The sequence below is a fragment of the Ictalurus furcatus genome, chromosome 2 (genome assembly GCF_023375685.1).
Source record: "Ictalurus furcatus strain D&B chromosome 2, Billie_1.0, whole genome shotgun sequence".
Taxonomy (NCBI): domain Eukaryota; kingdom Metazoa; phylum Chordata; class Actinopteri; order Siluriformes; family Ictaluridae; genus Ictalurus; species Ictalurus furcatus.
This window is the reverse complement of record NC_071256.1, coordinates 4,520,002-4,531,734: the sequence shown is the minus strand read 5'-3', so window position 1 is coordinate 4,531,734 and position 11,733 is coordinate 4,520,002. Positions and strand designations below refer to the sequence as shown.

Sequence of the window (11,733 nt, the reverse complement as noted above, 5' to 3'; positions counted from 1 at the left end):
TCCTATTGAAGAATACTCAAGAGCAGCAATTTCTACAAATCAAACTACAATTCATTAAAATGACAGCGAAGACGAAAGAAAACGCACATGTACAGCAGCCGGTCTGGCGTTTGTATACGCATGTGTGTGTCCTTCTGTGTGTGTCTCCGTGTCCGGGAGGCTAGCAGCACCGAGAGGATTTGTGCAGTCGTGGCTTCCTGGCGCTTTGTTACCGGTCGGTGGCAGTGATGAGCTCGAACCACTGCCTCAGAGCGTCGCTCAGCGTCTCAGGCAGGGCGTTCACGTCGCGCAGGATCACGTAGAACGGAAACGGGAACTCGTCCATGTAGGAGCGGATCTCCGGCAGTTCGCCCGGTCCTTTGAAGATGGGCACTTTGATATCCAATATGGAGTCCTGGAACAGGAATATGCCAGAGTGATGATTAAAAAAAAAAAAAAACCTCTATATTAATTTTATTTAAAGAAAACAAACAAACAAAAGAAAAACACCTCTGGTTGCATGTGCAGTGACCGAAATGAAAGTTTTAATTTGACTAACCCGTATACTGTATATTTAGTTTTAACCCTGCATGAATTATTACATTTACATCAAAAAATTACTTGAAATGAATTAGTTCAAGCTAATATAAATAAATAAATAAATAAATAAATGGGGAAAAAATGTTTTATGGGCGGTAGTTAAATTGTTGCCATATGGCAACAATGTGCAACAGTGGAAGGTATCATATAGCAAAAAAAAAAAACAAAAAAAAAACCAACAACATAAAAACAAGCCTCTGATTTTTTTTGTGTTCGTCCAGGACCAGACTATATGTGAGCTCACGTCCCACACCGAGTGGCTGAAGTTGGATCTGCAATGCAAGCTGAATTGGAAGGATATGGAATACACCATGAAGATGAAAAGTTTTTTTCAGGGTTATCTCCAGCAGATAGAGGCTTTGAAAGACCAAATTCAGGTCAGGACTTGAAATCTCAGGCTGATTTAATCTTTAGGGCTTCATTAGTGAGACTAGGACAGTCGATAATGATCAGTTATTAGGTTGATTTCACACATTAGACATCACAACATATAGCCATATCATTGTTATATGAAGTCTTCTTAAATCAATTTGTCTCTGATTGTATTGTATTCTTGAGTAACAGGTGACAAATGAGTACAAAGTGATGTTGATGAATAATTAAATTAAAAATGTTGTATGTGTCACTGTAGGTGCTGAACACTGAGAGGGAGGACCAGAAAGATTCTCACCAGAAGGCGCTGACCGAGTTGAAGGAAGAACACGCCAAGGAGCTGGAGGATCAAAGTAAATACACTCACTATATGTCAGCATAGAATGGCTTGTTTATACTTTAACATAGAGTTTGGGTCACCTGAAATTGCACTTGAAAGCTCCGCTGCATTAGAACAATTTATTATAAAAATATAACCATTAATTTCTAGACTGCTCCTTCCTGCACTACAATAGTACAATTAAAATGCATGGCTAATTTTGTTCCCAGAGCAAAGCCGCATCGAGGGCCTGCTTGACCAGGACGAGCTGTACCATGAGCTGCAGCAGAAAATGCAGATGATGGAGGAGAAGAACCATGCGAAGAAGCTGCGCAATGCTGAGGACAGCCACCTCTGTGCCATGGAGCACATGAAACAGGCCTATGAAGCCAAGCTGCAGGAGGTAAGGAAGCCATACCGCTGAAGTGCTCACTGTTTGCATGGATGCTCCTGTTTTCTTCATTTGTTCATTATTGTTATCTGTATCTAGCTAGTTTAGCCTGTTTTTGTGGATGAAAATTTTAGTGCCAAATTTAACACATAGGACACTAGATAGGGTGCCTACATGAAGCTGAGGTACAGTTACCATTAATATTTAAGGAATAGTTGACTTTATTGTATCCTCAAAATCCTACTATTAGACACTGATATACTTGTTGCATATGTGGACCAGCTCTGTTTATAAAGTCCACTATGTGGGGAATTGGGATCCGTTTTCAGTCTAGCCTTGGGATTAGTACATTTGGAGTTTACACTGTAATGTGCATCTCCTTGTCCATCTCCATTTTACAGCTACGGGCCAAGTTGGAGCAGGAAGTGAAGAACTTTGAGGAGAAGCAGGTAAGGATTAAGGAGGTGGCTGAATCTGAGGTCATGGAACTCTGCCGCAACTACGAACACGATCTCCAGTGATGTGATCAGACTTTACATAAGAACACAAGCTGCAGCATCACCATAAATTATCTCTTAGCATGTGAAAATACCTTAAATAAACCAAACACGAGATAATTAAACCTCTTTGTAGACAGTTTACTAATTTCAAGCTTTAATTTGATGTTTTATTGGTAGATATTTTTTGCGTCTTTCTAGAACAAAATGCTTAGACTTAGAATTATTAAAACCGTATAGAAATAGATACTTTGACAAGTTTTCCATCTGTGCAGGAGCGTGGCTTTCTGATTAATCAGCTCTATGAGCAGAAATTAAAGCACGAGCAACTACTGAACAGCCTCAAAAAGAAGAATGTGCAGTGTGACGACAGTAAGTAACAGAAGAGAGACGAATATCTTTTATTATACACTTTTATTTTCTTATTTCCTTTCATAATTGTAGAAAGTAGCTTGGGGGGGGGGGGGGGGGGGGTTAACCTGTGGTCATTCAGCATGTTGAGTTATATTAAAAATGTTTACAATGCATAACATACATACAGTTAAAACACCTCAGGCTCATAATAAGAAAAACTATATATAAATAGTATATAAGATGCATGAGCATACACCTCCAAGTATTTTGTAACAGCCTTAGAATCTGGTTTTAATTCATTTAAATTTTATTAGAGCGTCATGCACAACACTTTAGTCATTTTTGAAATCCGCTACAGTGAGGTACAGCACTCTGGACATGCCTAAAATGTCTTCACCTGGTTTAAAGCACTTAAAAAGCATATGCACTTTCTTTTTATTTCAGCAGCAGCATCCTCTGTGATCCCACCGGGAGAGTCCAGGCTTCAGTTGCCAGTAAACCAGAGGCTAACAAGGAATCCCCTGAATATGAGACGAGGCCAAGTTTTTGCATCGGACCATGTCAGATTTCCACCCATTAACACCACATAGAAGACCAGATGATCGCCAGGGAGGTGTCTAGTACTTGGATATACAGTAGTCTAGTGTGGGGACGCGTGCAAGCCGAGATCTGACAGTGATAGAGTGCCTAATGAGGATGTTTTTAAGCTCGTACATCCTTGTACACATCTGGTTTTGAAAGGTGACGACTGTGAATGGCGCTATAATGGGGGGGGGGGGGGGGGGACAAAACAGAAGTGCATGTTGGACTTTTTTTGTCACGATGCGTTTGCAGAAATCCAGCAAAGAATTGTGCCTTTCGAAGAACCCCAACCCCATCTCTGGACAGAACACGTCAGAAGCTCATGACTCGTGCACACTTTCTAGGATTCTGGAGAACGTTTCAGCCATCATGATGTCCAACGCGGTCCGCATTAATCTGAGCTACGTGCATGGACCATCACCGCCTCTCTCACCAAGCAGACTGAATTCAAATACGTGACACCGTTGTTAATACTTTTTAGGACTTTGTTTCCATTTACTGTGTGAATTACGCATTCAAGCTGGTAAAATCAATAAACGTTTCTTCACATAGATCATTCAAATCAAGATGGAACTTTGTGTATGTTTTGGGTCTTTAACATCCTCTTACAGTTAATTATACGTTTAAAGATTGTGGACTAGTGTTTTCATGATGAACTGACTGCGGGACAAGAGAGACGGGACGAGTTAAAGAAACGCGGTTCTTTGATTTCGTAAACACAAGAAGATTGTGTATCGAGAACAAGCTGTCGCTTGTGTTTTTGCTGCATTTTGTTAAGCGACTATAAGAAAGAAAGGAAAAATCAGGGAAGATGTTTTTTCAGATATTTGGCCAGAATTTCATTTGAGAGGCATATATAGTAAACAAATAGCAAAATTACAGGGTGTCCCAAAAAGTCTCCATACACAGTCTTCCAAAAATGTTCATACTTGGTGTGTATATATTTTTTCCAGATAGGCTTTAAGATGATTCTCACGGCTGGATCGGGAAGCTGTCGCAAGGTTGCGATGGACTTTAACAGGAAACATGACAAGCACATCACACACACACACACACACACACACGGCACTGCTGCCAAACTTATTAACAAATTCAAAAAGACTGAGAGAAAGAAACATTTTGTGGTGCCATGACCAAAGATGACTCTTTAATAAATAAGTTATAATATATCGTTTCTGTTCCGATAAAGCTATATTTTATTCTATTTTATCTAAGTGTCTTTAGAAAATCGTTCTTCATATACCCTGATTCGTAATTGGATATGCAAATCGTTCGACGACATCATCTGGGGACTTCTATCAACTGTTGGAGCGCTTTATCTACATTCCCCTGAAAAGAGGGGTCCTGTACACACAAAAAAAGAAAAGATGGATGATGATAACGTTTAATGTCCGAAAGACAATCATCGTGTTCAATTACAATGAATGTACCCCTCGTTCCCATCCCAGGAAATCAACAGTTATACGGCTAGTGTATATCAGATCATTTATATTAGCTAGTTTATATTAGTTGGGTTATATGAGTTAGTTTATATTAGCTAGTTTATGAGTTAGTTTATATTAGCTAGTTTATGAGTTAGTTTATATTAGTTAGTTTATACTAGTTAGTTTATATTAGCTAGTTTGAGTTTGTTTATATTAGCTAGTTTATATGAATTACTTTATATTAGCTAGTTTGAGTTAGTTTATATTAGTTTGAGTTACTTTATATTAGCTAGTATATACTAGTTAGTTTATATTAGTTTGAGTTTGTTTATATTAGTTTATATGAATTGGTTTATATTAGCTAGTTTATATGAATTGGTTTATATTAGCTAGTTTGAGTTTGTTTATATTAGCTAGTTTATATGAATTGGTTTATATTAGCTAGTTTGAGTTTGTTTATATTAGCTAGTTTATATGAATTGGTTTATATTAGCTAGTTTGAGTTTGTTTATATTAGCTAGTTTATGAGTTAGTTTATATTAGCTAGTTTATACTAATTAGATTATATTAGCTAGTTTATTTATAGTTATTTATCTCTTTATTTTATTTTATTTATGTAGTATTGTTTTGGTATTAATATTATTTATTTATTATTTATTTATTTATTTTCATTTTATTTAAATATTTCTGCCAATCTATATTAGGTAGGTTTATATTAGGTAGTTTATGAGTTTGTAAGAGTTAGTTTATATTAGCTAGTTTATATGAGTTAGTTTAGATGAGTTAGCTTATATTAGCTAGTTTATTAGTTTGTTTATATTAGCTAGTTTATATGAGTTAGTTTAGATGAGTTAGCTTATATTAGCTAGTTTATTAGTTTGTTTATATTAGCTAGTTTATATTAGCTAGTTTATATGAGTTAGTTTAGATGAGTTTGCTTATATTAGCTAGTTTAGGAGTTAGTTTATATTAGCTAGTTTATATGAGTTAGTTTACATGAGTTCACTTATATTAGCTAGTTTAGGAGTTTGTTTATGAGTTAGTTTATATTAGCTAGTTTATATGAGTTAGTTTACATGAGTTCACTTATATTAGCTAGTTTAGGAGTTTGTTTATGAGTTAGTTTATATTAGCTAGTTTATATGAGTTAGTTTACATGAGTTCACTTATATTAGCTAGTTTAGGAGTTTGTTTATGAGTTAGTTTATATTAGCTAGTTTATACTAGTTAGTTTATATGAGCTAGTTCGACTGCGAGCGCGTGCGTTTGGTCGAATCCAAAACGACTCGTTGAACGGTTTGGGACACTCTATTTGGGCGCTTCGTACTGCGCATGCGGTCTTTTTTAAATTTTCTCGCGCATGCGCACCTCGCTTCCGACGTCTTTAGAAAACTTCAGCGTTTCCGAGCGAGTACCTGGAGGAAATTAGGTTGTAAATAAAGTGGAGGTGTGTATGTTTTTCCGCGTTGGCGGGTTAAAAACAAAGGTTATTCTTTGTTTTCCGAGATTCTCCGGAACAATGCGACAAGTAAGTGGTGAATAATTCGTATTCATGTGTGTGATAAAAGTTAACAGCGAATTAACGTGTGGTTTCGTAGGGACGGCGAGTATAGGAAAGCAAACGGCTTTAGCTGTTAGCATTTTTATTTGAAATATTTCATAGTAGACACAATGTACTGAGTTTATTATTACTAATAAGCAGGTTTCTATTTGGAGGTGTCATTAAAACAGTATAAATGGGTAAATGACACCAGTAGATAGCTGTAATTAATCGAATATCGATCGCGATTACGATTTGACCCCGGAGGAGATCCGTAACATTTCCCGAGACGAGATGCACATGCCTACGACCATGGAGGATTTCCAGACGGCTCTGACCAAAGTTTCTAAATCGGTCTCCGCCGCAGACCTGGAGAAATACGAGAAGTGGATCGCCGAGTTCGGATCCTGCTGACCCGCCCGAACGCCATCGCCGGGTGGGAGGGTAATATTCCGAATGTTCTTTAAAGGGGCAGTTTGTAACTTTTAAAGCCTTCTGCTCCCTCTGAGGGGAACCGTAATGAAATGAAACGGTGAAGGTTAGTTAGATCCATTTCATGTTGCAAATTTTTCCAACGTACACTCGGAAAAATATGTTCGAGATCTTTGGAAAAAAAATGACAAACTGCACCTTTAAATTATTTCAGCACTTTGAAATGCAAATGGCTGAGATCCACCTTTAATGGAAAAACCGTCACTGGGGTTTTTTTTTTATTAGTGATACGAGTGGATCGTGTAGCAAGAAAGGATCCGTTACATTCTGTCGAAGCAATATAATACATAACTAGACCGGTACATTTCCTGAAGAAAATGTAAGTGGTGCTTGCGTGGCAAAATCTGGACAGGGCGCCAATACTTTCCAGTGCCGGACAGACAGGGCGCCAGCACTGTTAGAGCTGTCCGTGTAGCGCGCCAATACTTTTTAGAGCCGACCGTCAAGGGCGCCAGTACTTTTGAGAGCTGGCCGGATAGGGTGCCAATACTTCTGAGAGCCGAACAGATCGTGTGCCAATACGTTTTAGAGCCGAATGTGTACGGAGGCAAAACTTTAAGAGCTTTCTCTTTAGAGGGGGGCGGGGCTTATCAGTACTGCTCTCCCTTCACATGGCTCTGCTCTTGCTCCTCCACCACCAGCTCTACGTTCTCGATCAGGCTCTGCTTCTCCTCCTCCGGCATCAGGGTCTCCGGGTTCAGATGAAAGAAACCCCTGACAAAAACACACACGCACATGATGTCGTCTTATAACAAGAGATTTACAGGACTGTGCAAAGTGCCTGGATATGTTAGGAATTAAACACTCGACGGCAGGGCGATAAATATTCTTAAAGCTGATCATTTAGAACTTCCTTCTCGTTTTGAATTAAAATCATTTACACGCCCTGGAGGCTATGAATAATTCATTCCCTGTGCTGCTTAATTGCAAAAGGAAACAGAAACCGATCAATCAGTCCTAACATTAAACCCACTGGAATACAGTGAATAGCATTATCTCGTTGGCACCTGTGAAGGGGTGGGATATATTTATTAGGCAGTGGGTGAACTGTCAGTTCTCAAAGTTGACGTGTTGGAAGCAGGAAAAATGGGTAAGTGTAAGGATCTGAGCGACTTTGCCAAGGGCCAACTTGTTACGTCTAGACGACTGGGTCAGAGCGTCTCCAAAAGAGCAGGTTGCTATAATTACGTATGAGGAGCAGTGATTTAAATTTTTTGACCAGGGGTTAGTTTAGGGGCGTCCGACTATAAGAAAAACCTGCCGGCCAATCAGAAACGTCTCGTAATGTAGGACCACGGCTCACTCGATAGGCGTCGTGTTTAAAAAGTCGTACTTGTGTTCGCACGTGGGAAACAAGATGTCGAGGATCTTGATGATGACCGCGGAGCCGACGACGCCGACGACCACCACCCACATGATGAGGAAGAAGAGCGGCAGAGACTCGGAGCAGAAGCGCTTCAGCCTGTCCCTGAGCTCCTCCACCCACCGACACACCACCTGCACGTAGACAGAGCGAGAGACATGAGGCTAAAATTTCTAAAACTAAAGCAGCCTCGATCAGTCCTAATCCCAATCCTCTGAGAATAACCAAATCTGAAATATAACAGTGTAAGAGCATGGAGCATTAGAAATAACCCCAGGTTCTGTTCGGCTCCTCACGTTATACGACGAGGGCGACTGTCGGAGAGGAACGTCCGGCAGCAGGTCGTCAGGATTGACATTCTCCTCCGGTGCGTCCTCGTACAGCACACTGGGTTCCATGCGCAGTGGCGTCTCCGGAAGCTTTCCCGGAGCGGCCGTCTCTTCCTGCGTGGTTTCAGCCTGCCTCAGTGGGTAGTGACTGGTTGTGTGTAGGACCTGGTCCTCGACTACAGAGGAGGAGAATTAGTCATTAGTGTCGGGTTACACATACCGACGCTAGCTTCTCCTTCTGAACTAAAAAAAAGTAAATAAAAAAAGCAGGTGTTGAATCAGATCATAACCTGTTTTAGCGATGAACTCTTCGGTCATGATGACGTCGTTTTCTCGTGGCATGGCGACGATCTTGCTGGATCTCGCCGGGTAGATGTTTTGCTCCTGGGTGACCTCCTCAGAGGTCTGGTTCAGCAGCAGTTTCACTTCCCACACGTCGGGCTGCCAGACCTGCACGTTTCCACATCGTACAACAATTCACACCACAGTGCTGATGAATTCTACAGTCTGATTTAGTGTTGAATTTTCTAGAACAGCAGCTCTGACAGCAGTGCAGCAACAAATCATAGCTTCACAAACTTTTACTGCCCGGTGTTGCCGTTTCGCGACAATTTATCATCATTTTTTTGATAGGCAATAATACAAAACTACTATCTTCCTATGGAACTGGAAAAAGAGGGGCTTTAACTTTGACATAACCAAAAAAAATGCCGTGTCACATGACCAGGAAGTGCCGTTTGCGCATCCTTTTCTGCAATCACGTGGCATGGTCATCATCGGAGAGCTCTCAAAAGATGATTAACCATGTTCGCTATTTACGCAAAACTACTTTCGTTTTTCAAAAATTTAAACACTACCCGTGACAAGTTAATGTTTATTTTTCATCATTTAAACAAGTTTACGTATTTTGATTATTCTCTTAAATGGTAAAATGTAGTTGTCGCCATATGGCAACAACATGCGATAATGGAACTGTAGTATGTGCGTTCATGAACTGAAACAGACCTACGTAGCAAAGCAAAAAAAAAACAAAAAAAAAGACACTAGGCTTCTCTAATAGTATAGTTCAACGTCCCGGCGCCGTCACTCAGGCTCACGATACTGTCATCTACTGCGGAGACAGAAGAGATTGGTAGCGCATGTTAAGAATACGCAGAGCAGCAGAGATTCAAACACAGGCGAAGACGTGAGGTGTTAAACAAATCTTCATATAAAACATGTGGGATTTCATCCAAGATTAAAAATCCATTTATTTCACCTGGCCTAATCTGTTCTTTTATCTTATTAAATATATTTTCATAGATTTACAGTTCACTCGTTAAAGACTGTAGATGGTTCATTAATGTGCTTTACTACAGGTTTATATGAAATGTTTCTTCTAATAAAAACGTGTTATTTACATCAAATAAAGGCACAATTATTGACATGGTAAAGTTTTGTGAGGTGATGTTTCATATTTATGGATGAGTCAGTGTTTATTTTACATGCAATGTACCAAGCCATGTATTTGTCTTATTAACTTTAAGAGAGAGAGAGAGAGAAAAGAGGGGGAATGATGGTTTATAGCTGCTATAACACAGGTAATAACTTGTTTCGTGGATGTTCCACAACATTAAAGGTAACTTTACACTTTTATTTATAGATGAACGACTCATTGTAGTTTTAACCGTTTAATCGTTGGCAATACTTCACGGCACGCCGTTAGACGAGATTCTGCCACACCTGCAGCTTGCATGCAAGTTTAATCGCTTGAATTTAAAAATAATTACACCTATCAGATAACCCGCTCCTAAGATACTTGGAGCCGTACTCACACAGCAAACCGTGGCACGGCATCCTCATCACCTCTGACGGCTTGAGCGGAACCCCGTTGACGGTAGTTTTATTGTCCGCCAGGGTGACATTCAAGCTTATCTGAAACGGAAAAGGAGCAGAGAATGCGCTTGTATGTAGCTGTCAGCTTCCATCATTCCTAAAAAATATCATCATCATCATCCTGATAGGACAGGTGATAAACTTTTGATAGGAAATAATTTAACTAAGCTACTGTCTAACACAGGGTTTAATACGAGGTAACATCTGCAACAGGTCAAACAGCCAAACAAATACTAGTGGGTGGGATTACACCCCTCACCCCTAAAACCATTCAGTGTACATGTTTGTGTTTTGTTTTGGTTACCTGCACGTTGTAGGTCGACTCTTCATTTTCGCTAACTGCAGTCACGTTAATCACGTTTTCCTGTGGATACACATGATGAATTACACACACATACTTAACGCTGCTGGGGATGCTTTTAACGACCCCCCCTCCCCCCCTTCTTACCAGTAGATTCACACTCAATCATATTACAACTGACATCAAGATATGTGACTGCCATTATGATGGAAGCTGCGATTTTTAATCAGACAGATAGTATGATCCCTAATTTGACTCCTAATATGATATATGTTATATCTAATATGATTCCCAGTATGATTCCTGATATGACACCAGGAATAGATTCCCAATATGACTCCCAGTATGATCCCTAATGACTCCAAGTAGGAATTCTGATATGACTCCCAGTATGATTCATGACACCCAGACTAGATTCCTAATATGGCTCCCAGTATGATTCATGATATGACTCCCAGTATGATTCATGATATGATTCCTAGTACGATTCCAAGTAGGATTATCAATATGACTCTAGAATATGATTCTAATGTCGCAAATGATTTAACGCGGAAGTCCCTCCATTACTACTTATTTAACATTAACCCTTACTTCATCTTCTATTTTTATCATCTACTGGTCCTGTTCAGTTCTTAATATTATACGAGAGCAAGGAAACAGCGTTTAATTTAATTTAGATTGTAATCAGTGGAGTCAGGAAATATTTTTCCTACCCGTTTACTATAAGTCCCGCCTCCTGTTGTACGATTGGCTGCTACTGCACATTCACCGTCTAGATTCATTCCATTTATTGAGAATGGGTTCAAGCTACCAGCCAATCATAACGCAGGGGGCGGAACTTGTCCAAATACGGGTATGGGGTAAAAAATAATAATAACGAAAATGAGCTAGCCAAGAACTAACACAGACACGTTTACTGAAATGATAGCTATAAATGATACTTATTAAAAAACAACAACTATTAACTAATAAGCAAATTAACTGACACATAGCTAGTACAATCGCGACATAACAGTTAAAGCTGGTCAGCCCGTAAAGCTAGTCAACAGCTAGCAATGTTCGACAGCTGATTCAAAAACTACCGTTGTCTCGCGCAGTCGCTTATCAGCCTTTTTAAAACACTTACCGTGCCAAACTGTCGCGTCTCTGTCGAAGCACAGACCAAAAGTGAACAGATAACGAATATAAATATTCCCCAGTACGACGCCATCACTGCTAAGAAAACACGAACGCCTCCTTCTTCTTTTAAGAAGCTAAACGCTGAAATGCGCTTTACTGCCACCCTGTGGAGAGAAGATAATATTTACACTGTTAA

General features: G+C 39.6%; 1 protein-coding gene across 1 annotated transcript; it reads right to left on the bottom strand.

Moving 5' to 3' along the window:
• Window positions 1–2,601: 2,601 nt before the first annotated feature.
• Window positions 2,602–11,675, bottom strand: LOC128616661 (glycoprotein integral membrane protein 1-like). The gene is made up of 8 exons (XM_053639334.1): window positions 11,545–11,675; window positions 10,422–10,481; window positions 10,012–10,156; window positions 9,340–9,353; window positions 8,533–8,692; window positions 8,210–8,418; window positions 7,884–8,047; window positions 2,602–7,264 (listed from the first exon to the last, which is right to left on the bottom strand). The coding sequence occupies exons 1-8, from the start codon at window positions 11,626–11,628 to the stop codon at window positions 7,141–7,143; spliced, it is 960 nt and encodes a 319-aa protein (XP_053495309.1). The 5' UTR covers window positions 11,629–11,675; the 3' UTR covers window positions 2,602–7,140.
• Window positions 11,676–11,733: the final 58 nt, after the last annotated feature.